At 51.1% G+C, this 23,463-nt stretch overlaps 1 protein-coding gene across 1 annotated transcript in view; it reads right to left on the bottom strand.

The window, feature by feature from the left end:
• LOC132383115 (proline-rich protein 12-like) overlaps positions 1-23,463 on the bottom strand; it is an 89,090-nt gene that overhangs the window by 37,294 nt on the left and 28,333 nt on the right. Inside the window, exons 2-4 of the mRNA XM_059953916.1 lie at positions 8,866-8,978; positions 5,981-6,142; positions 186-3,661 (exon numbers count right to left, since the gene is read on the bottom strand). Of these exons, the coding sequence (XP_059809899.1) occupies positions 186-3,661; positions 5,981-6,142; positions 8,866-8,978 (3,751 nt within the window). The remainder of the gene's footprint in view (positions 1-185; positions 3,662-5,980; positions 6,143-8,865; positions 8,979-23,463) is intronic.

Here is a 23,463-nt window from a genome sequence, read left to right as displayed (position 1 = left end):
ATAGAGAGGAACGGGCCAAACACTGGCAAATGGGACTGGCTTTGACAGGCATCATGGTCAGCATGGATAAGACAGGCTGAAAGGCCTCTTTTTCTGAATCTATGACTCTTTGTCCCAACCTCAAATTTGTAAACGCTTTTTCAGATAAAAACAAACGTGAGCGTGGCGAGATGTTTTTTCCTTACCTTGCTAGGCTTCGCCTGCTTCTCCATCTTGAAGCCCTCGTTCTCGCCCTCGGCCAGCTTCTTGCCCCTGCCGCGGCCCCGCCCTCTCTTTTTGGGGCCATCGAGAGCCACGCCCTGCGGGGGCTCCAGGGGCCGGATCCGGGGCCTGCCTCGGGGGCGCGGCGGCCCCTTCTCCTTGGGCTTGGAGGCCCGCTTGGGCTTCTTCTTGCCGCCGTTGAGGCTGCCGGCACAGAAGTCGATGTCGGAGACCGGGCTGATGCTGCCCCGGCCGCGGCAGCTGGAGATCAGGTCCGGCAGGAGGTCAGGGAGCCGCCGGCTGTTCAGCCGGATGTCGGCCGGCACGTCCTCCTTCTCCTCATCCTCAAACTCGTACTCCTGGGCGTAGGTCTTCTTGGGAGGCTGCGGGGGCGAGTCCTTCTTCTTCAGCAGATGTAAGGACGACGTCTTGAGGAACTTCCTGTTCTTCATGCTGCAGAAACTGGCGGTGGTGAGTGGCGACTTCAACTCAGAGCCGGCAGGCCGCTGGCTCGGCTGGGTCAAGGCCGCTGGCTCCATCTCGGGCTTCATGGACACTGGCTCAAGATCCAAGTGGACGCCCTGCTGTCCCCCTCCCGCCCCTCCGCCCCCACCGGCCCCCTCCTGGGAGCAGTAGCCGGGGAAGGTCTGGTTGGAGTGGATCATGTTCATGGTGTCCGGCCGCTCCAGGGCCTGGCTCCCCTCCTCACCGGCGTGTTTGCTGTACTCCTCGCCCCCGCACGCCGCCTGGCAGAACATGTCCTCCATGCCAGGGAAGAAGTTCCTCTCCTCGTCCTGCAGCAAGGAGTCCGGGAAGCAGATGGAGGTGAGTGGGACAAAGCGCCCCTTGCCGCTGGACGGGCTGGCCGAGCCGTACTGGTCCTTGGGCTCCAGCTGAGGCGGCGCCACTTGCTGCCGGGCCTCGGGCTGGTCTAGCTGCAGGCCCTCGCCTCCCCCCTCAGCCATCAGGTGGGACTGGGGGGCCCCGGCCTGGGACAGGTGGTTCTCCAGGTGCAGCTCCGGCTCCAGGAACTCCTGCATCTCCTGGGGTGGGGGCAGCCGCTCGGGCTGGGCCAGGCCCTCGGCAGCATTGGGGGCCGGGGCCGGAGGGGGGGGCGGGGGTGGCGGTGGGGGCGGGGGCGCCAGGCGAGGCGAGGGAGGCTCGGCCGGCATCTGCCGGGAGTCCAGCAGTGGAGGATGGGGATGCAGGTGGACCTCCAGCATCTGCAGCTGGGGAGAGGGGGCCTCCGAGTGCAGCCGCTGAGACTCGAGCAGGTGGACATCCATGGCAGAGGGCACCTTGCGGGGCTGGGGCTGCTGGGGGGGCGGCGGGGGCTGCTGGGGCGGGGGCTGCGGCGGGGGTTGGCTCTGGGTGTGGGTCAGCACCGAGGGAAGCAGCTGGGAGGGCTGGCCCGACCCCTGGTGGGGCAGGGCCAGGGGCATCTCTGGCGAGGCATCCAGCATCAGCTGGGAGCCCGGCTGCCCCTGCATCATGGCGTGGGGCTCCAGCCGATGGCCCCGCGACGACGGGTCACCTCCCTCTGTCAGGTAGCCGTGGCCCTGCGCCAGCTCCTTGCCCTGCAAGTGATCCACCGACTTCTTGATGTCCCGGGCCAGGCTGTCGATGCTATTGGCCTGGTGGCTGTAGTGGACAACGGTGGTAGCCAGGGCCTCTGCGGATGAGCGGACCACGTACTCCTTGGGCCTCTCTCCCTTCTTCTTCTCCTTCAGGCCCTGCAGAGACATCTCGAGCACCTGGCTGTCCAGGCTGGAGCTGGTGCGGATGACACTCTGGAGGTGGTAGCGCTCCTCGGGTTTGGACATCTCGTAGACCAGACCTTTGGGGGCCCGCTCCTCGCACTCGACCAGGCTCTGGGTAGAGACGCGCGGCGGGCTCTGCGAGTCTAGCAGGTGCTGGATGAGGAAGTCCTCGTCCTCTGTCCTCTCTGAGGACAGCAGATCCGAGTCGGGCTTGGCCTTGCCGTAGGCCCCAGCCCTCTCCATGGCGGGTTGGGGCGACTGGAAGCCCTGGGAGTGCGAGGACTGGATGAAGGAAGGTGAGAGTACTGATGGCAGGTATTTCTGGGGCTGGCCAGGCGAGGGAACACCCTGGGAGCGACCGGTGCCCGGCGACTGGAGCGGCCGGATAATAGGCGAGGGGCTGGAGTCGGGCAGGGCCTGCACGTGGCTGGCCGACGAGTAGACGATGGACGGCCCGTGGCTGGTCAGGGCTGGGGAGTGTCCCGGAGCGTAGCTGAGGGAAGGGCTGGCGACGGGAAGACCTTGCGAGTGGGCCGTCACGTAGCCCTGCGTCTGTGCTGAGTGGGGCTCTGACTGGACCCCGTAGCTCTGGATGGAGCCCACCGAGGCCAGGCCCGACAGCTGGGCCGGTGAGTAGCTCTGCGTCTTGCTGCCGGGGTCCTGTGACTGGCTGGAGGCAAAGGCCTGCGACTGGGTGACGGAGGCCAGGCTCTGGGCCTGGGCCTGAGCCTGGGCCTGGGCCTGAGCCACACTGTAGCTCTGCGACTGGGTCAGGGGCAGCAGGCTCTGGGTCTGACCGGGCGAGTAGGCCTGAGGCTGGCTGGAGATGACTGAGCTGGCCTTGGGCGCTGCTGACGAGTAGTGGTGGGACTGCCCTGTGGAGGAGATACTTTGGCACTTGGGGGTGCTGGTGGAGCGGCCCGCCTGCCTGGAGGACGAGTAGCTCTTAGACTTGGAGGAAGAGGAGGCTGAGGAGTAGCCGGGTGACTGGATGATGGGCCGATAGCTCTGCGAGGGCTCCCCGCCACCTCGGGCCTGTGAGCCCTTCTGGCTGCCCTCGCTGCTGGCGGGCGAGGGCTCCCCCAAGGGGCTGCAGGGCAGGGCCGGGTGCCGGGCCATCTGCTGGAAGCCATGGCTGCCGCCGCAGCTTAGGTAGTGCTGCAGGGAGTGGTGGGAGGCTGGCAGCTGGGGCTGGGCGCTGGAGGGCCGCTGGTAGTGCTTAATGACGCTGTCCTGCCTGGGGATGGCCCTCTCGATGCCTGAGGCGGGCGAGCCAGAGAAGACCGAGGTGTTGTAAAGCTGCGAGGCCTGCTCGGTGGGGCCCAGCGGCGAGGACAGCAGGTTGAACTGGGACTGGAGGTGGCGGGAGGCTGACTCCTGGGCCGTGCGGTAGGCCGAGCTCTGGGCGGGCAGGCCAGTGCCCAGCACGGCGCTGCCCAGCCGGTCGAAGGTCAGCGACGAGGGCACGCTGGACTGCGAGGACTTGATGTGCAGCAGGGGGTCGTGGGGCGAGAGCAGCCCGTTGGAGCTGGGGCTGAAGGTGGCGTCCGGCAGGGTGAGCGACGACGTGACCGGAAAGCTGCGGCCGCTGAACGAAGCTGGGTGCTGATAGGCTGAGAGGGTTGACGAGGACGGGAACGTTCCTGAACCCGGGATCGCTCCGGAAATGAAGAGTTCAGCTGGTCCTGGCGTGTGCATGGCTGGGAGAGGAAAGGAGAGGAAGATTAATTTATCATGTGATCCACATGACCCTGCAAACCCTCTGAAACTTGACCCATCCTTTACTCAGTGCTCTTTGGTGGGTGGTACGACAGCGTGGTGGCCAGCATAATGCTACTACCGTGCGGGCATTCCGGTTTCAATTCCAAAGTGTACACCACTGTGGTGTACACTCTGCAGTTTCCTCACACATTCCAAAGATGTACTGTACTGAGCAGAACTTTTCAGGCACATAAAATTGCAAGAAAAAGTTTGTGAGCCCTTTGGAATGACCTGGTTCTCTGCATTAGTTACTCATAAAATATTGTCTGATCTTCATTTGAGTCACAATAATAGACAAACACAATCTGCCCAAACTAATAACACACAAACAACTGTACTTCTCTGTATATACTGAGTACACCATTTAAACAATCAGTCTAGGTTCGGAAAAAGTTTATGAACCTCTGGGGTAATACCTTCTACAAAAACTACTTGGTGTCAAGTGTTCCAATCAATGAGATGAGATTGGAGGTGTGGGTTGTAGATGTGCCCTGGCCTATATAAAAAAAGACATAAAGTCAGGTTACTGACAGAGCCTGCTCTTCTTAAGAAAGATCTGTTTATAGGCACCGTGCCTCGATCAAAACAACTTGCAGAGGACTTTAGAAGAATTGTAGAGATGAATGAAGCTGGAAAAGGCTACAAAAGTATTTCCAAAGGCCCGAGTGTTCATCAGTCCACAGTAAGGGAAATTGTCTACAGAGGGAGGAAATAGTACTGTTGCTACTCTCCCTAGGAGTAGGCATCCTGCAAAGATCACACCAAGAGCACAATGTGTAAAGCTGCAGGAGGCGAAAACGAACCCAAGGGTAACAGCAAACCTTCTGCAGAAATCTCTGGAACGTGCTAAAGTCTCTGTTCACGTGTCCACTATAAGAAAAACACTGAACAAGAATGGTCTTTATGGAAGGACACCATGGAGGAAACCACTGATCTCCAAAAAAAAACATTTCTGTATATCTGAAGTTTGCAAAATACCGCCTGGATGTTCTACAACACTTCTAGGACAATGTTCCGTGGAGGGTTGAGACCTTTTGGTGGTTGAAAGTTGAACCTTTTGGCAGAATGCACACCAGCATGGTTGGAGGAAATTAGGCACTACACATCAACACCTCGTCCCAACTGTGAAGCACGGTGGAAGGACATCATGGTTTGGGGCTGCTTTGCTGCCTCAGGGCCTGGACAGCTTACAATTGTTGAGGCAACAACGTTCAAAGTTGTAACAAGACACTTTACAGGAGAATGTCGGGGTAGTGGTCCATCACCTGAGGTTTAGTAGAACTTGGATGATGCAACAAGACAATGATCCAAAACACGGATCAATATCAGAATGATTTAGGAAAAACAAAATTTTTGTTTTGGAATGGCCAAGTCAGAGTCCAGATCTTAACCCAATTGGGATGCTGTGCCGTGACCTGAAGAGATATCCCAGAAATATTGATGAACTGGAAGTTTTGTATGGAGAATGGTCTAAAATTCTTCCTTACAGTTGTGCAAGTCTGATCAGCAGCTACAGGAAATGTTTGGTGGAGGTCATTGCTGCTAAAGGAGGTTCCACCAGTTATTAAATAGAAGGGTTCACATACTTTTTCCAGCCTGGACTGTGAATGATTAAATAATGTGTTCAATAAAGACATGATAAGCACAGTTGTTTGTGTGTTATTAGTTTAAGCAGATTGCGTTTATCTATTATTGTGACTTAGATGAAGATCAGACCACATTTTATGAGTAATTAATGTGGAAAACCAGGTAATTGCAAAAGGTTCACAGACTTTTTCTTGCAGCTGTGTTATACAGCTAGGGTGCCGAAGACTTTTGCACAGTGCTGTATTTGTCAACGTGGAGCGGAGAGCGAGTTTGTAAACCTGACAGGAACAAAGGATATTGGTAATGGCGAGGGTGAAGCGCCGTGGGAGGTGGCAGAGAAGGAGTCACTCACGTATGCCATGAAATTTGTTTTTTTTTGGGGCAGCAGCATAGTGCAAAACATAAAATTACTACAGTGTTGTGCAAAGGTCTCGGGCATCCTAGCCATATATATGTGCATTGACTTTTGCACAAGACTGAATGGGTTAGGGTTAGTAAGTTGTGGGCGTGCTACTTTTCACGGGCTGCCCCTCCAGCTCATCCCCAGACCGTGTTGGTCATCGACGCAAACAACACATTTCAGTGCTTGTTTTGATGTTTTGGAGGTACGCATGACAAATAAAGCTAATCTTTTAATCTTCTTCCGAGCCGAGACCGAAAGCACAACATACCTGTCTGCCAAGATGGCGTCCTGAACTGAGAGAGGAGGGAAGATGCAGAGGGGCCGGGCTGCGGTGTTCGAGACTCCAGGGCTGAGATGAGGTTCATGACGGACGCGTCAGGGGTGGTGCTGCTGGCGTGATGCAGGCCTGTCTCGAAGAGGCCCGAGAGGCCTAGGGCAGAACAAACAGCACAGGCTCAGGACCCACGTCTAACTCCCTTCCAAAAAGCACTTTAGGAGAAACAGCAAACCGTTGGTGGGGGGGAACGAGGGCATGGGCAAGAGGCCGCCTGCACACAGCAAGATCCCAGGAACACCAACATGGCAAGGGCCACACCAACTGATTCCAGTGATGCTGGTGGAGGGGTAGATGTTGGACAGGCCGCTCTCTGAATGGGGCACATCCCTCCTAGACCCAGGGCACTGGAGATTGGGTCTACCCCAACCCCCAGCCCCAGGGCATTGGGGAATGGGCTCTCCACCACCCAGCCCCAGGGCCCTGGGGAATAAACTACGCTCTTTCCCCAGCTCCAGACCACTGAAGAATGGGCTCCTCACACCCCCCACCCCAATTCCAGCTCCAGCATATTAGGGATTGAATCCCTCCCCAACTATACTCAGGGCAACTAGGAATGTGCTCCTCACACCTTCCCCCACCAGGTTCAGGGGCTCTCACCTACCCCACCCCCAGTGTCAGGAAGTTTCGACGTTTTGGGACAAAAGCCTGCAACAAGGCCCGAAACATTGATGCTTCCTCCCCCTCCCTCCCCCACAGATGCTGCTTGACCCACTGAGTCCCTACAGCAGACTACGTGTTGCTCCAGATTCCAGCGCCTGTCTGTCTCCTGCGTCTCCTCATTGAGGGGAGGGGTGGCAGGAAAGACAAAAGTGTCCAGAAGTCGAGGCCCCAATGTCAAACCCACGATTGTCGAGTCCTCGGTTGAAGCCCAAAATTGGAGGTCCGAGGTCTGCAAGATTGAAAATTCAAGGACCAAGGACTGGAGGCCCGGGGTGGGAAGCCTGTTCTGGGGTTGGAGGCCTGACTGTATGTGTGGCTTTGTAGGTGGGTGCAAGGGATGAGAAAGGGGCTTATTTTGCTGTACTCGCTGTATTTTTCTGCTGAACATGGGCACTGTATGTATGCAGGAAGAACTCAGCCGGTCAATCCCACATCCCAAAGGCGTACAGGTCAGTGGGTTGACTGACTTGTAAATTTCCCTCAGCATGTGGATGAGGGGGAGAATCTGGAGAGAGTCGTTGTGGCTATCAGAAAGTGGGCCTAGTGTGAACAGGAGGTTAATGGTCAGTGCAGAGAGAGGGCTACAGAGATTACATCCATTGTTGGATTCGAGTGCAAAATTGTTACTTGCCTCTTGCCTCATAGTTTAACTTTGTATTTCTATATAATCATCTATATGTGTATAATTGCTTGGTGAACTTTCCAGTAATTGTAGTATAGTTGATTCTGCATTTTTACAGACAGACAGACTGATGTATTTTATTGATCCCGAGGGAAACTGGGCTTCGTTACAGCCGCACCAACCAAGAATAGTGACGAAATATAGCAATATAAAACCATAAATAATTAAATAATAAGTTAATCATGCCAGGTGGAAATAAGTCCAGGACCAGCCTCTTGGCTCAGGGTGTCTGACACTCCGAGGGAGGAGTTGTAAAGTTTGATGGCCACAGGCAGGAATGACTTCCTATGACACTCAGTGTTACATCTCAGTGGAATGAGTCTCTGGAAGTTTCTAGAAGCTTCTTTGTCTAGTATATTCTGCCCTTATGCACTGGATGCCGTGGAGATTTTCTGACCTGCACACGACACTCCTCTGATACATCAAGGTGTAGGACCCTGGCGACTTTACGATCCAAAGTTCTTTGCAAGTCAAGAGTAAGGCATAAAAATTGATGGCTCTACGCGTTTATTAAGCATAATAAGAATGAAGAATTTAAATCTGGCTACTTTGTGGAGTATTTGCTATCAGGGTATGTCTTGCTAACTCTCTAGTTCAAGCTTGTTTTTTATGCTCAAGACAACCATGACTTCTTTGTCTTTTCTTTGTCCATTCTTTGTCATTATAACACTTAATAAATGGCTGTAGCCATCAAATGTTATGCCTTATTCTTGACCTCCAAAGCAGCTTTGGATTGCAAAGCCAGCTGCATCTAACACCGTGCAATTTCACTTTATATCTGGGACTAGTGTAGAGTATTGGTCAGAAAACGTCCAAAGCATTCGGTGCAAGACCTCCAAGAGGACCACAGCCTCATTGTAGGGTTTGGAGGCCGGCGTGCCTCAATGACCTGGAGAGCTATGTTGGCTGGAGTCGGGGCTTTACGCTTTGGCTCTTGGTAGGGTCACCCATGCCAAACAGGTCAAAGGGTCGAGGCCAGACTAGAGGTGGTCCACCAGTCCTCCAGGTTCAGGGGTTCAGCTCAGGGCTGGTAACGGAAACAGCAATGAAGAATCCTTCTCCATCTGCGTGGGACGGTATTCCTGAGTCTCCACCCGGGACTCGCATGACTGACAGCTGTGAAAACCGAGAGGAAGCTACAGTCATGATGAAGGAAGCCCTGAACACCGCCAGAGATGGAGGACCTTCATTGCGGCCCTGAATGCCAGCGGCGTACAGTCAGTACAAAAGAGCAGAGGAGATTAGGTGATGCAGCCAAACTTTGCAGTGATCCACCTCCGACTGTCACTCAACGAAACATCTCACGCTCTCAGTAGGTCCCACCCAGTACTAGACCCACTGCAGACAGTGATTGGTGTTCCAAAGGAAGGGTTTTGTGGAAAGACAGGCTGTGAAATGACGGATCAGGGTGGGGCCAGCACATGTCCCTGATTCTGTCGTGCTGGGGTCTCCCCCCGGGCTCGATCCCACCTACCTGCTGGGTGGTGATTGGTGGCATAGCCTTGGAGAGGATGGGGGGTGGCGTAGGCCTGTCGGTGCAGGATATCCGTCTCTGGGTGCGAGCCTCGGGACCCTCCGTACACCAGGCTGTAGAGAAACAGAGACAAGTCTTGTGAGCAGCTGTGGAGAGTGGCTGAAACAAAATTATGCCCTGGGGGCAGCACTGTGGTGCAGTGGTTAGTGTGATACTTTACTGTGGCAGTCACCGCGATCGGGGTTCAATTCCCACCACTGGCTGTAAGGAATTCCTATCTTCTTCCCGTGACCATGTGGGTTTCCACTGGATGCTCCGATTTCACCCCCCCCCCCCCCACATTCCAAAGGTGTAGTAGGGGTTACGGTTCGTAAGTTGTGGACACACTATGTTGGCACTGGAAGTGTGATGACACCCTAATGTGGGCTGCTCCCAGCACATCCTCAGACTGTGTTGGGCATTGACATAAACGATATATTTCATTGTATGTTTTGATGTACACATGACAAATAAAGCTAATCTTTAGCTCCTTTGATGTGAAACCAAGCAGTACAGGAGGCTATTTGGCCCATTGTGTTCACGCTAGCCAATGAGTGCAACCGTTAACTCCGAGATCTGAGTCCAGGGTTGTCAGCCTCCTCAAATTGTCAGCAACTCGTACATTATAAACACAAGGGGGGGGGGGGAAGAGTTTCTGCCTCACCTCCCCAACACTGCCCTCCTTATCAGCGAGGGATTGGTTCCAGGACCCCTCACGGATACCAAAAATTGCGGATGCTCAAGTCCCTTATTCAACCTGTTTTAATACGGTGGTCCTTAGGACCCAGCGGAACTCCAGACCTTATTTAACTTGTCTCAGTGCGGCGGACATTAGGACCCGGTGGTGGGCTCTGAATCCGCACTGTTTCTGTTCACGAAAATAATCACGATCACGATTGAAAATAAGATGGAAGTAATAAAGCAATCGGAAAGAGGTGAAACGCCATCAGTCACTGAAAAAGTGTCAGGCTACATTCGGTCAAGATCGGAATAATTTTAAAGGATAAAGTGAGAAAGGCACTGCCCCAATGAAAGCTGTAATTATTACTAAGGAACGCAGTGGTTTAATTATTGAGTTTTGGGGTTTTGATCCTCCACACCAACCTGGCACGGTGGAGAGCGCACTCGGGAGCGATCTGTCACTGGATTGAACTCAGGAACTTCCGTCCCTGAGCCGGCTTTGAAACATACGTTCTTAACTGTTTTAGATGTATGAAAGGTAAAATATATACTATATACTAAGACAAATGTTTGACTGACTGACGCTAAATACCAGATGTACCTGTTCCGACTTACTTAGTAAGAGTACTTCTGATTTTTTTGATCCCGATCCACGCTAAGCCACACACATCCTCCCGTATACTTTAAATCATCTCTAGATTACCTATAATACCTAATACAATGCAAATGCCGTTTAAAATAGTTGTTATACTGCATTGTTTAGGGAATAATGATAAGAAAAAAAGTCTATACATGCTCGAACAACAAGGGCTGGAACAGCACTTCCGGGTTTTCGCGATTCGTGGTTGGTTGAATTCACGGATAAGGAGGGCTGACTGTACTTTCCCCCATTGCTACACCCCATCACCCAATGCCTCCAAGACCTGGGTTCTCAACTCTGTTTGAATGCATTCTTGAAGATCAAGTCACATGATCTCCAATTACATTGGCCCCGCCCAACAGAATGCCATTGGTTGCCTAACATGCCCATCTTTGCTCAATCCCCCCCCCCCCCCCTTCCCACGCTGGCTGGAAAATATATATATATTTTTTAAAGCCTCAGCAACATGATCAGACAGTTATTAAATACAGGCAACACACAGAAGATACTATACACAGGTTCCCCGATCACTGCCTGAACCCTTTGGGCCCTTTGGTAAATATTTAATGGACTGTCACTCTATTCAGTATTGGGGTATGAGCTTCACCATGGTTCAACGTCTGTCCATTACAAGTAAGGCAAGGCAGTGCCTCTACTTTCTCAGAAGTTTGTGCAGATTTGGCATGTCATCTAAAACTTTGACAAACTTCTATAGATTCACAATGGAGAGCATCCAGGCTGATTATATCACAGCCTGGCATGGAAATACCAATACCCAAGAACAGAAAAGCCCACAAAAAGTAGAGGGTACAGCCTAGTCCTTTACAGGACCAGCCTTCACCACCACTGAGCACATCTACAAGCAGAGCTGCCACAAGAAAGCAGCATCATCATCAAGTCCACGCTCTCTTTGGCCTGCTGCTCTCAGGAAGGAGGTTACAGGAGCCTTGAGTCCTGCACCACCAAGTCTAGGAACAGTTATCAGCGTGGATAACTTCACTCACCCCAACGTGGAACTGATTCCATAACCTATGAACTCACCTTCAAGGACTCTACAACTTATGTTTTCAACATTATGTATTATTTATTCAATCATTATTAGCTTTTATGTATTTGCACATTGGTCGTTTGTCCATCTTTGTGTGTAGTTTTCCACTGATTCTGTTGTGTTTCTTGAATTGAATCCATGAACACCACCAGAGTATTTTTCTCCTCTTTTTTTGAACTACGTACTTAATTTAAATTTTTTTGTACACTTATACTAATTCACAGTTTTTATTATGTAATGCTGCCACAAAACAACACAATTTCACAATGTATGCCAGTGATATTAACCCTAATTCTGATTAGAGACTAAAAGCTACAACTGATGGCACGTTTGCAGACAGACCTCAGCAAAATGGCACGTCCCTGGTCCGAGGAGCCGGTCTTTAACACAGGCCTGCCAAACCAGTTCTGCTGCCTGTAGGAATGATCCCACCCACTGATATCCCTGCACACTGTGGACTTGAACTCTGCCCTTTCTGCACAACAACCTACATTCCGAGCTAATCATTAGCCCGCACATCAAAAGCCCCAGGATGATCAGTCTGCCGGTGGAAGTGGCTAATGGCACTCAGTCCTATGCGTTAAGCACCCAGAAACTCAAAGCTGGCAGCTCTGGGGAGGGAGTGACCCCACAATCTCCAGCTCTAAAGGAAACTGCCGAGACAGTTCAACTCCTGTCCACCGTGGACACACAGCCAAGGCTGGAAATTTTCCAAATTTAACGACGGAATCCCGGGAGGATTAAAAAGGGGACAAAATAGCTTCAAGTATCTAGGTGTAATCATCACCAATAGCCTGTCCTGGTCCAAACATGAAAGCTCACCAAGTCCTCTACCTCCTCAGGAGGCTAAATAAACTTGGCATTTTCCCGTCAACATTAATAATTTTTATCAAAGCGCCAGAGAAAGCATTTTGTTTCGAAACATAACACCTTGGTGTGGCAGCTGTGCTGCCTGTGACTACAAGAAACTACAGCGAGTCGTGGACACAGCTCAACACATCAGAGACACCAGCCTCCCCTCCACAGTCTCTGTCTATATGTCTTGTCTCAACTCAAGTTCACTTGCCCCATCGGTGAAATGCTCCCACAACCAACGGACCTACTTTCAAGGACTCTTCATCTCAAGTTCTCAATAGTTACTGTTTATTTATTTATTTTTGTATTTGCACAGTTTGTTGTCTTTTGCATACTGGTTGAATGCCAGAGTTGGCAGTCTTCCATTGATTCTGTTATGGATATTACTCAATAGAGTATGACCACAAGAAAATAAATCTCGTGGCTGTGTATGGTGACATATGTATTTTGATAATAAATTACTTTGAACTTCGCTGCCTCACTAATGCAGCCAAAATAATCCAAAGACAAAATCCAACCCTCGACAGTCTCTCTTCACCCCTCTCCCATCGGGCAGAAAATACAAAAGCCTGAGAGCTCGTCCCACCGGGCTCGAGGGAAACATCTACCCCGCTGTTATCAAACTCTTGACTGGATCTCTTGTACAATATGACAGACTCTTGATCTCACAATCTACCCCTTTATGATCTTGCTCGTTATCATTTATCTGCACTACACATTTTAGATAACTTTATTCCAATTTTTTTTATTGTTTCACCTTATTCTACCCCTGTGCACTGTGTGAATATTTGGAACAGTACACAAGACAACTTTTTCCCCACTGTGTATCTTGGTACATGCACCCCCTCGGCTTACATGCCTCATTGACCTGGAGAGCTTCGTTGGCTGGAGTCAGGGCTTTGTGGTACGGTCATTCATGTCAAACAGGTCAAAGAGTAAAGGCCCAACTAAGAGTGGTCCGCCAGTCTTCCAGGTTCGGGGGGGGGGGGGGGGGGGGTCAGCTCAGCACTAACGATCCTGACTGGTCAAACAAAACTGTTACGGAGACAGCAATGAAGATTCCTTCTACATCTGAGTGGGACGGTATTCCTGAGTCTCCACCAGGGACTTGCATGACTGACAGTAGTGAAAACTGACAGGAAGCTACCGACAGGACGAAAGAAGCCCTGAACACCGCCAGAGATGGAGGACCTTCACTGCTGCCCTGAACAGACAGCAAGCCGGTCCACGTGACAGTAATAAAGCTTTACAACCTGCATCAGAGACTCTGCGACAAAAGCACTTCGTAACCACCAGGTATTGCTCTTCCCTGCTCATTTGCTATACGGGTGCTGTCCCTGACCTTCATGAAGGGACCTTCACTGACTGCGGAACACCGCCCCCCCCCCCCCCCCCCGTTTGTAAAGGGCTTGTGAGCACTTGGAAGAAGCTCTGATTCTGTCGAAGAAATCGTTGGCGTCCTAGATTATTGTTAATAAGTTGTCACGGTAGCACTCGTTCTCCCCGTGACTACGTGGGTTTCCTCCGGGTGCTCCGGTTTCCTCCCACAGTCCAAAGGCGTATGGGTTAACGTTAGGAAGCCAAGGCGACACTTGTGGGCTGCCCCCAGCACACGCTCGGACTGTGACTGTTGTCGACGCAAAATACACATTTTACTGTATGTTTCCACGTACTTGAGACAAATGAACCCAATCTTAAAAATTATCATCTTGTAATTTATAGTTTAAAAATTGATTTAACTCGTTGGGTGAAGGTTTTCAGCAATTAGTAAAATCTGATTTTAGAAATTAAAAAATACACTGAATTTAGCCAAAAAATAATTATAAACTCCAAATGCCCTCAATCTCTGTATCTCTCCAAATACCCCCCACTTCCTGTCTGCCCTTCACCCCAACCTCTTGCTCGCTCCCCCCTTCCACCCTCTTGCTCTCTCCATTGCTACACACTCCCCTTGTCACCCCATGCTACACCGCCATCTCTCACCATGCTCCATGTGGGCTATATTTAGCCAGATGACTGCAAAATCCAGCTGCTACACCCAGCCAGCCTCTTATCAGGGTTCTGACTAACAGACGAGTTCTGACTTTGTTTGTCACATGCGCATCAAACATTGAAGTAGACAGAAATGCATCATTTGTGCCAATGACCGACACAGACCGAGGATGTGCTGGGGGCAGCCCACAAGTGTCCCCACACTTCCAGTGCCAACATAACATGTCCAGTGCTTACTAATTCTAATCTGTACGTCTTTGGAATGTGGGAGGAAACCCACACAATCGCAGGGAGAAAATACAAACTCCTTACAGGCAGTGGTGGAAATTGAACCCTGATTGCTAGTGCTGTAAAGCATCACGCTCCATGCCAAAATCCTGGCCTTAAGCCTGCCTCTGCAGAGATCTGATGGGGGTGGGGGGGGGGGGGCAGACTTTTGGAGAAACTCAGTGCAAAAATTATGTCACGTGTTTCAGTTCCAAGCTGAGCAGCACTTAATATCATACTCCATCCAGCAATCCCCGATTTCAGGCTGGGAATCACCATTCCAACTATTGCCATCCTCAAATTCATCCCAGATCATGCTCATTTCTGAAGATGGAGATTATCGTGATCGAGACTATTCAGTCTATGGGTGTTCACTGGCCAGGTAGATCCACAAAACCCCAGACAGAGCTTAAAATACTTATCACTTTCCAAAGATCTTCCACTGAAAATTGCTGTGGCCAAATTTATCACTGCTTATGTAAACGTCACGTTGCAATCAAGGCTTCCGACCAGTGGGGGCACTGTTGTGTCAGTGCAACATTTCCCTCCTTGGGCCTTGCCAGAGAGATTAAAAGATTGAAGATCTTTTAAAGATTAGCTTTACTTGTTACATGTACATCAAAACATACGGTGAAATACATTATTTGTGAGGCATTTGATGAAGTCCCTCATGGGAGGTTAACCCAGAAGATTAAGATGCAAGGAATCCACAGCGAATTGGCTGTTTAGATTCAGAACTGGCTTGCGCATAGAAGGGTCAGTGGTTGAAGGGACTTAATCGAGCTGGAAGTCTGTAATTAGTGGTGTCCCGCAGGGACCTGTACTGGGACCTCTGCTGTTTGTGATGTTTATAAATGACGTGGATGAAAATGTGGATGGCTGGGTTAGTAAATTTGCAGATGATACCAAGATTGGTGGAATTGTGGACAGTGTGGAAGACCGGCAAAGAATACAGTGCGATATAGATCTGTTGCAGATATGGGCAGAGAGATGGCAGATGGAGTTTAACCCAGGTAATTGTCAGGTGTTGCACCTTGGCAGGACAAATGCAAGCAGACATTCCCCTGTTCAGGACAAGACCCTTAACAGTGTTGCTGAGTGGAGAGATCTTGGGGTCCAAGTTCATAGCTCCTTGAAAGTGGCTACACAGGTCGATTGGGTGGCTAAGGCAGCCTATGGAACGCTTGCTTTTATTAGGTAAGGCATTGAGTTCAAAACTCAAGAGGTTATGTTCCAATGTTATAGAGCCCTGGTTAGGCCACATCTGGAGTTCTGGTTGCCCCACTGTAGGAAGGATGTTGAGGCTTTAGAGAGGGTGCAGAATAAGTTTATCAGGATGCTGTTTGGTTTAGAGGGCATGTGCTATCACGAAAGGCTGGACAAACTTGGGTTGTTTTCTCTGGAACAGTGGAGGCTGAGGGGAGATCTGATAGAGGTTTTTAAGATTATGAGGGGCATAGATAGAGTAGACAGAAAATATCTGTTCCCAAGGTTGAAATGACGAATACCAGAGGGCATGCATTGAAGGTGAGAATTGGGTCAGTTCAAAGGGGGATGTGAGGTGGAAGTTTTTTTACTCAGAGAGTGGTTGATACTGGACTGCACTGTCTGGAATGATGGCAGAGGCAAATACATTAGAGCCTTTTAAGAGATGTTTGGATAAGCACATGGATGTGGGGAAGATGGAGGGATAGGGACATTGTGTAGGGAGGAGGGATTAGCTTTTGGGTTTTTAACATTTACTTTTTAGCTAATTTTGGCGCAACTTTGTGAGCCAAAAGTCCTGATCCTGTGCTGTACTGTTCCACGTTTGCGTCAACGACCAACACAGTCCGAGGCTGGGCTGGGGGCACTCACCCTCAAGTCTTTGGAAATGGGAGAAACTGGAGCACCCTGAGGCAAAAGTACAAACTTCCTACTGACAGCAGCAGGCATCGAACACAGTACCTGGTGCTGTAAATTGTTCAGCTAATCTCTCCACTGAACCACTGCAGCTCCAACACTTTGTCAACTGTGTTTTTGTTTTCTGCTCAAAGATGCATAACTGAAAAAGTTATTAGGTACTGAGAATTTTCTTTATAAATGAACCCACGAGGATCCAGCAGCGATCCTGGTCGATAAAAACCATCAAAATACCCCCCCGCCACCCGATTATCTGCATCTGTTAGCTGGGAGTTTGCTGCGTAAAAAATATTGGCTAGGTTTCCCAAAATAAAACTCTGTAAATGTATAGAACGTCTTTCTGACAAGAGTGTTTGTGAACCTCTTAGGTGTCAACTTGTAGACCTTAAATTCTGAACACCAGTCTAACTTGCTTATTGCTAATCCGCCTCGGTCTGCTTGGACCACATCTGAAAAAAGAATTAACTTTGAAAGAATAGTATTCCAACTTTCCTGTGTGATGTTATCAGTTTATCAGCATACCAAATGAGCAGTGGCGCTTCCTCACATCGACAAAGTCACCCACCAGCGTTCTCCGCTGACAGAATAATCCCTTAGGAGAACAATCATACGCGATTTGAGTGATCGCAATGTCACTGATCATTTATGCTGATTGGTGCCACTTCCTGCACCCACTTTCAGCTTTGCAGACATCCCACGTGTCCCGGAAGTTCCGGGAGTCTCCCACATATTGACAGCGGCTCCCTGATGCCCGTAAATTATATACAATATCCCGGAAATCGATTTTTTTTTAGAGGGGGGGGGCGTGAGAGGGAGAGGGAGGCAGGAGGGAGGGGGGGTGGGAGAGGGAGAGGGAGAGGGAGCATCCTGATTGGTCTCTCTTCATGCTAAGTAGACCTATCAGTTTTCTCTGTGGGCGGGCCTCACAGTCGACCTCAAAAATAATGACAGTGTTGCTCGCTGCAACAGTGACTTTTCTATCTCTCATGGTGGGTTAAAATGTAAAAGACATGTTAAGGTGAGTTTAACAGGTGTCATTCATTCACTAGCATAGCTAACGTTATTTAAACTAGCCGGCTAGTAGCTAAGGAGCTACTCCATTGATGTCCTAAGTGATGAGGCCAAACTCCCTGTAGACTTGCTTAAAGTTGTAATAAAACTTAAAAAAAAGTCTCCATGATAATACAAGTACCTATATTAATGTCACGTTTTCTGCAATATACCCAACTCAGTTTACAGAATAGCCAAAATCACTAAGCAAAGTATTACATACACCCTTGGAGGTCGACCGGGGGGTGGGGGGGGATATGGGGTTGCAAGGGGTGGGGGTGCTACCTCCCTGAGATGAGTTATTACAGGGTGGGATGTCTGCCTTTGCATGGTCCACCTTTGACTCCTTCCTCACTGTTCTTAACGTCTACCTCCACTTCAAGCGATAAGCTAGCCACAAACATCCCCCACAAACCCACAAACTATCTCTACGACACTTCCTTCTCCTGTAATGACTGCTCTCTCAGTCTCTCCGCCTCTGCTGCACTTGCTTTGATGGTAAGATGCCTGCCTACATCATTGCCGTCGACGCTGCGAGGGCGGCGAGATTCAAGTTCCTAGATCACCAACGGCCCATCCTGGTCTAACCACGTTAATATCACAGCCAAGAAATACTTCCTCAGGAGGCCAGAGATATTCGGCATGGAATTTCAAAGCGCCCTAGTAAACACTCTGGATGCACAATGGCTTGGTATGGTAACCACGGGTGGCGGACACACCTCAGCACATCAAAGAAACAAACCTCCACTTCATGGATATGGCCTACACTTCCGGCTGCCTCGAGAGGAGAGAATGTGTTCGATTAACACTGGCCAACATAACCAAACACCCCAGACATCCTCTCCCATCGGGTAGAAGATACAAGAAATAGAAACCATGCTCGAGGACAGCTCCTGTTATCAGACTCTTGAACAGAGCTCTAGTACAACAAGATGGACACTTGGCCATCTCATTATGATTCTGAGCTTTACTGTTTACCAGCTCTGCACTGCTTCAGTAGTTTTCACACTTTCTTCTGCCCTGTTTTTGTCTTACCTTGTCCTATCTCAAAGCACTGAGTAATAGTGACTGAGGTGTACAGTGGAGATAAGTGGTTCCATTGATAGAGGAGCAGTCAGGGAGTTCTGTAGACGTGTCAGCAACACCCAGATGGTACGCTGCCTCCCAGGTGCCAGGGTCAGGGTTGTCTCACATCTGACGTAACATTCTTAAGGATGGTGAGCAGCCAGAAGTCGTTGGACATAGTAATTACCAACAACACAGGCAGAAAGCCCTTCAGGGTAGCAGTCTGGATTTCTCACGCCGAAGAGGGTAAGAATAACATGATTTGGCAAATGAATGTGTGGCTGAGGAATGGGCACAGGGCTTCAGGATTTCTGGATCACTGGGATCTCTTCTAGGGAAGGTATGACCAGGACAAAAGGGTCGGGCTACACCTGAACCCGAGGGGGTCCAATATCCGTTTGCTAGAGCTGTTGGGGAGGGTTTAAACTAATTTGGGAGGGGGACGGAAACCAGGGTAATAGGACGGATGATAGAATAAAAAGAAAAGAGGGGGCATATAATAGAGCAAAAAATTAGTATGAAACTAGAGGATTGAGAAGCCTTTAAAAAAAACAACTGAAGACAACTAAAAAAAGGTATAAGGGGAGAAAAGATTAAATATAAAGGTAAGCTGGCCAATAATATAAAATAGAATACCAGAAGATTTTTTCTTCGTATATTTAGAGTTCACCATTCACGTGCGGCCTCCCCTACGTTTATTGTTTGGAGTGTGATCTTCTCTAAGTTCACCATTTAAGCACAGTCTCCCCTCTATTCACCATTCAGAGTACAGTGCCCCCTCTCTTCAGTGCTCACAGTTGTCTCCCCCCTGCTCACCGCGTCCCTCCTGTCTATTGACCGACCACAGTTCAGTCTCCCCCCGTTCACCGATCACAGTTCAGTCTCCCCCCCCCCGTTCACAGTTCAGTCTCTCCCCCGTCCATCAATCACAGTTCAGTCTCCCCCCCGTTCACCGATCACAGTTCAGTCTCTCCCCCATCCACCGATCACAGTTCAGTCTCTCCCCGTTCACCGATCACAGTTCAGTCTCTCCCCGTTCACCGATCACAGTTCAGTCTCCCCCCCATTCACCGATCACAGTTCAGTCTCCCCGCCCCCGTTCACCAATCACAGTTCAGTCTCCCCCCCGTTCACCGATCACAGTTCAGTCTCTCCCCCATCCACCGATCACAGTTCAGTCTCTCCCCGTCCACCGATCACAGTTCAGTCTCTCCCCCGATCACCGATCACAGTTCAGTCTCTCCCCCGTTCACCGATGACAGTTCAGTCTCTCCCCCGTTTACCGATGACAGTTCAGTCCCCCATTCACCGATCACAGTTCAGTCTCTCCCCCGTTCACAGTTCAGTCTCTCCCCGTTCACCGATCACAGTTCAGTCTCTCCCCCGTTCACCGATCACAGTTCAGTCTCTCCCCCGTTCACCGATCACAGTTCAGTCTCTCCCCCGTTCACCGATCACAGTTCAGTCTCTCCCCGTTCACCGATCACAGTTCAGCCTCTCCCCCGTTCACCGATCACAGTTCAGCCTCTCCCCGTTCACCGATCACTGTTCAGCCTCTCCCCGTTCATCGATCACAGTTCAGTCTCCCCCCGTTCACCGATCACAATTCAGTCTCCCCCCCCGTTCATCGATCACAGTTCAGTCTCCTCCCCGTTCACAGTTCAGTCTCTCCCCGTCCATCGCTCACAGTTCAGTCTCCCCCCGTTCACCGATCACAGTTCAGTCTCCCCGCCCCCGTTCACCGATCACAGTTCAGTCTCTCCCCCATCCACCGATCACAGTTCAGTCTCTCCCCGTCCACCGATCACTGTTCAGTCTCTCCCCGTTCACCGATCACAGTTCAGTCTCTCCCCCATTCACCGATCACAGTTCAGTCTCCCCCCCATTCACCGATCACAGTTCAGTCTCCCCGCCCCCGTTCACCGATCACAGTTGTCTCCCCCCCGTTCACAGTTCAGTCTCTCCCCCGTCCATCGATCACAGTTCAGTCTCCCCCCGTTCACCGATCACAGTTCAGTCTCTCCCCCATCCACCGATCACAGTTCAGTCTCTCCCCGTCCACCGATCACAGTTCAGTCTCTCCCCATCCACCGATCACAGTTCAGTCTCTCCCCGTCCACTGATCACAGTTCAGTCTCTCCCCCGTTCACCGATCACAGTTCAGTCTCTCCCCCATCCACCGATCACAGTTCAGTCTCTCCCCCGTTCACCGATCACAGTTCAGTCTCTCCCCCATTCACCGATCACAGTTCAGTCTCCCCCCCCCCCCGTTCACCAATCACAGTTCAGTCCCCCCATTCACCGATCACAGTTCAGTCTCCCCCCCATTCACCGATCACAGTTCAGTCTCCCCGCCCCCGTTCACCGATCACAGTTGTCTCCCCCCCGTTCACAGTTCAGTCTCTCCCCCGTCCATCGATCACAGTTCAGTCTCCCCCCGTTCACCGATCACAGTTCAGTCTCTCCCCCATCCACCGATCACAGTTCAGTCTCTCCCCGTCCACCGATCACAGTTCAGTCTCTCCCCATCCACCGATCACAGTTCAGTCTCTCCCCGTCCACCGATCACAGTTCAGTCTCTCCCCCGTTCACCGATCACAGTTCAGTCTCTCCCCCATTCACCGATCACAGTTCAGTCTCCCCCCCCCCGTTCACCAATCACAGTTCAGTCCCCCCATTCACCGATGACAGTACAGTCTCTCCCCCGTTCACCGATCAGTTCAGTCTCCCCACCCCCTGTTCACCGATCACAGTTCAGTCTCCCCACCCCCCCGTTCACCGATCACAGTTCAGTCTCTACCCCGTTCACAGTTCAGTCTCTCCCCCGTTCACCGATCACAGTTCAGTCTCTCCCCGTCCACCGATCACAGTTCAGTCTCTCCCCCGTTCACCGATCACAGTTCAGTCTCTCCCCCATTCACCGATCACAGTTCAGTCTCCCCACCCCCCGTTCACCGATCACAGTTCAGTCTCTCCCCCGTTCACAGTTCAGTCTCTCCCCCGTTCACCGATCACAGTTCAGTCTCTCCCCGTTCACCGATCACAGTTCAGTCTCTCCCCGTTCACCGATCACAGTTCAGTCTCTCCCCCGTTCACCGATCACAGTTCAGCCTCTCCCCGTTCACCGATCACAGTTCAGTCTCTCCCCGTTCACCGATCACAGTTCAGTCTCTCCCCGTTCACCGATCACAGTTCAGTCTCTCCCCCGTTCACCGATCACAGTTCAGTCTCTCCCCGTTCACCGATCACAGTTCAGCCTCTCCCCGTTCACCGATCACAGTTCAGTCTCCCCCCGTTCACCGATCACAGTTCAGTCTCCCCCCCCCCGTTCACCGATCACAGTTCAGTCTCCCCCCTGTTCACAGTTCAGTCTCTCCCCGTCCATCGATCACAGTTCAGTCTCCCCCCGTTCACCGATCACAGTTCAGTCTCTCCCCCATCCACCGATCACAGTTCAGTCTCTCCCCGTTCACCGATCACAGTTCAGTCTCTCCCCCATTCACAGTTCAGTCTCTCCCCCGTTCACCGATCACAGTTCAGTCTCTCCCCTGTTCACAGTTCAGTCTCCCCCGTTCACAGTTCAGTCTCCCCCCTGTTCACAGTTCAGTCTCTCCCCGTCCATCGATCACAGTTCAGTCTCCCCCCGTTCACCGATCACAGTTCAGTCTCTCCCCCATCTACCGATCACAGTTCAGTCTCTCCCCTGTTCACAGTTCAGTCTCCCCCGTTCACAGTTCAGTCTCCCCCCTGTTCACAGTTCAGTCTCTCCCCGTCCATCGATCACAGTTCAGTCTCCCCCCGTTCACCGATCACAGTTCAGTCTCTCCCCCATCTACCGATCACAGTTCAGTCTCTCCCCGTTCACCGATCACAGTTCAGTCTCTCCCCCGTTCACCGATCAAAGTTCAGTCTCTCCCCCGTTCACAGTTCAGTCTCTCCCCCGTTCACAGTTCAGTCTCTCCCCCGTTCACAGTTCAGTCTCTCCCCCGTTCACAGTTCAGTCTCTCCCCCGTTCACAGTTCAGTCTCTCCCCCGTTCACAGTTCAGTCTCCCCTCTGCTTACCACTCACAATGCTGTCTCTCCCGTTCACTGATCACAACGCTATCTGCTCTACATTTCTGGGACCTGTTGTTTTAATTTACCATCTTTCTCTCCCCTCTCTGTCTGTGGTATCCTGAACTATCCATTTCATTTCTCACTCTCTCTCTATCTAATGGACTCATCAATCAGATAACTCCACAACTTATCCGTACAACAACCCTGTCCTCACCTTCAGAGATACCACTTTTAACGATCAAGGTTCAAAGTAAACTAATAATCAAAGTATGCATATCATATACAATTTAGAGATTTTTTTTCAGGCACCCGCAGGAAAACAACGAAATAGATTAGAATCCTCGAGAAACCATACATAACAGAGACCGACAATCAACCGTTGTATAAACAACAAAACGTAAATAAGTATTTCTGGGAATGTTAACCGCAGAGTCCCCAAGAGTATGATGACAGCTACCAGAGTCAGTTCAGCGCTGAGGTGAACGAAGCTGGTTCAGGGGTCCAATGGCTGCAGGGCAGCACCTGCTCCTGAACTTGGTGGCGTGAGTCCCAAGACTCCTGCCCAACGGTTAGCGAGGAGACGGGTCAAATGCAGGCAGATGGGATGGGCTGAGGTGGGGGCAGGGTGGGGGTGGGGAATCTCGACTGACGCGGATAGCGAACACCAGTTCAGTATCCGCTCTCCCGCCCCCACGCTTTAATCCGGCTTGAAGTCCGGCCCAGCCTCTCTTCGCTGATGACGGCCGAGCTTCATCCACTTCCTGTGAGTCAAGTTCGCTGAGTACTTCAGGAGATTGTTTTAAAAAAATCACAAGTTCATTTAATTGCTGCCTGTTATGGCACCGGCATTTAGGGCAGCAATGAAGGTCCCCCATCTCTGTCTGTCCTTGGCCATCTTCTACATTGTGCCCCAGGTGTGGCTCAGGGTCCTCATTTCTGCCTCTACAGTTTGACGCCCAGCTGTCTTCGGTGTCCCGCGTTTCCTCCATCCTGCAATGAGGT

The sequence above is a fragment of the Hypanus sabinus genome, chromosome 29, assembly GCF_030144855.1.
Source record: "Hypanus sabinus isolate sHypSab1 chromosome 29, sHypSab1.hap1, whole genome shotgun sequence".
In the NCBI taxonomy this organism is placed as follows: Eukaryota; Metazoa; Chordata; class Chondrichthyes; order Myliobatiformes; family Dasyatidae; genus Hypanus; species Hypanus sabinus.
This window is presented reverse-complemented; position numbering and strand designations above follow the sequence as displayed.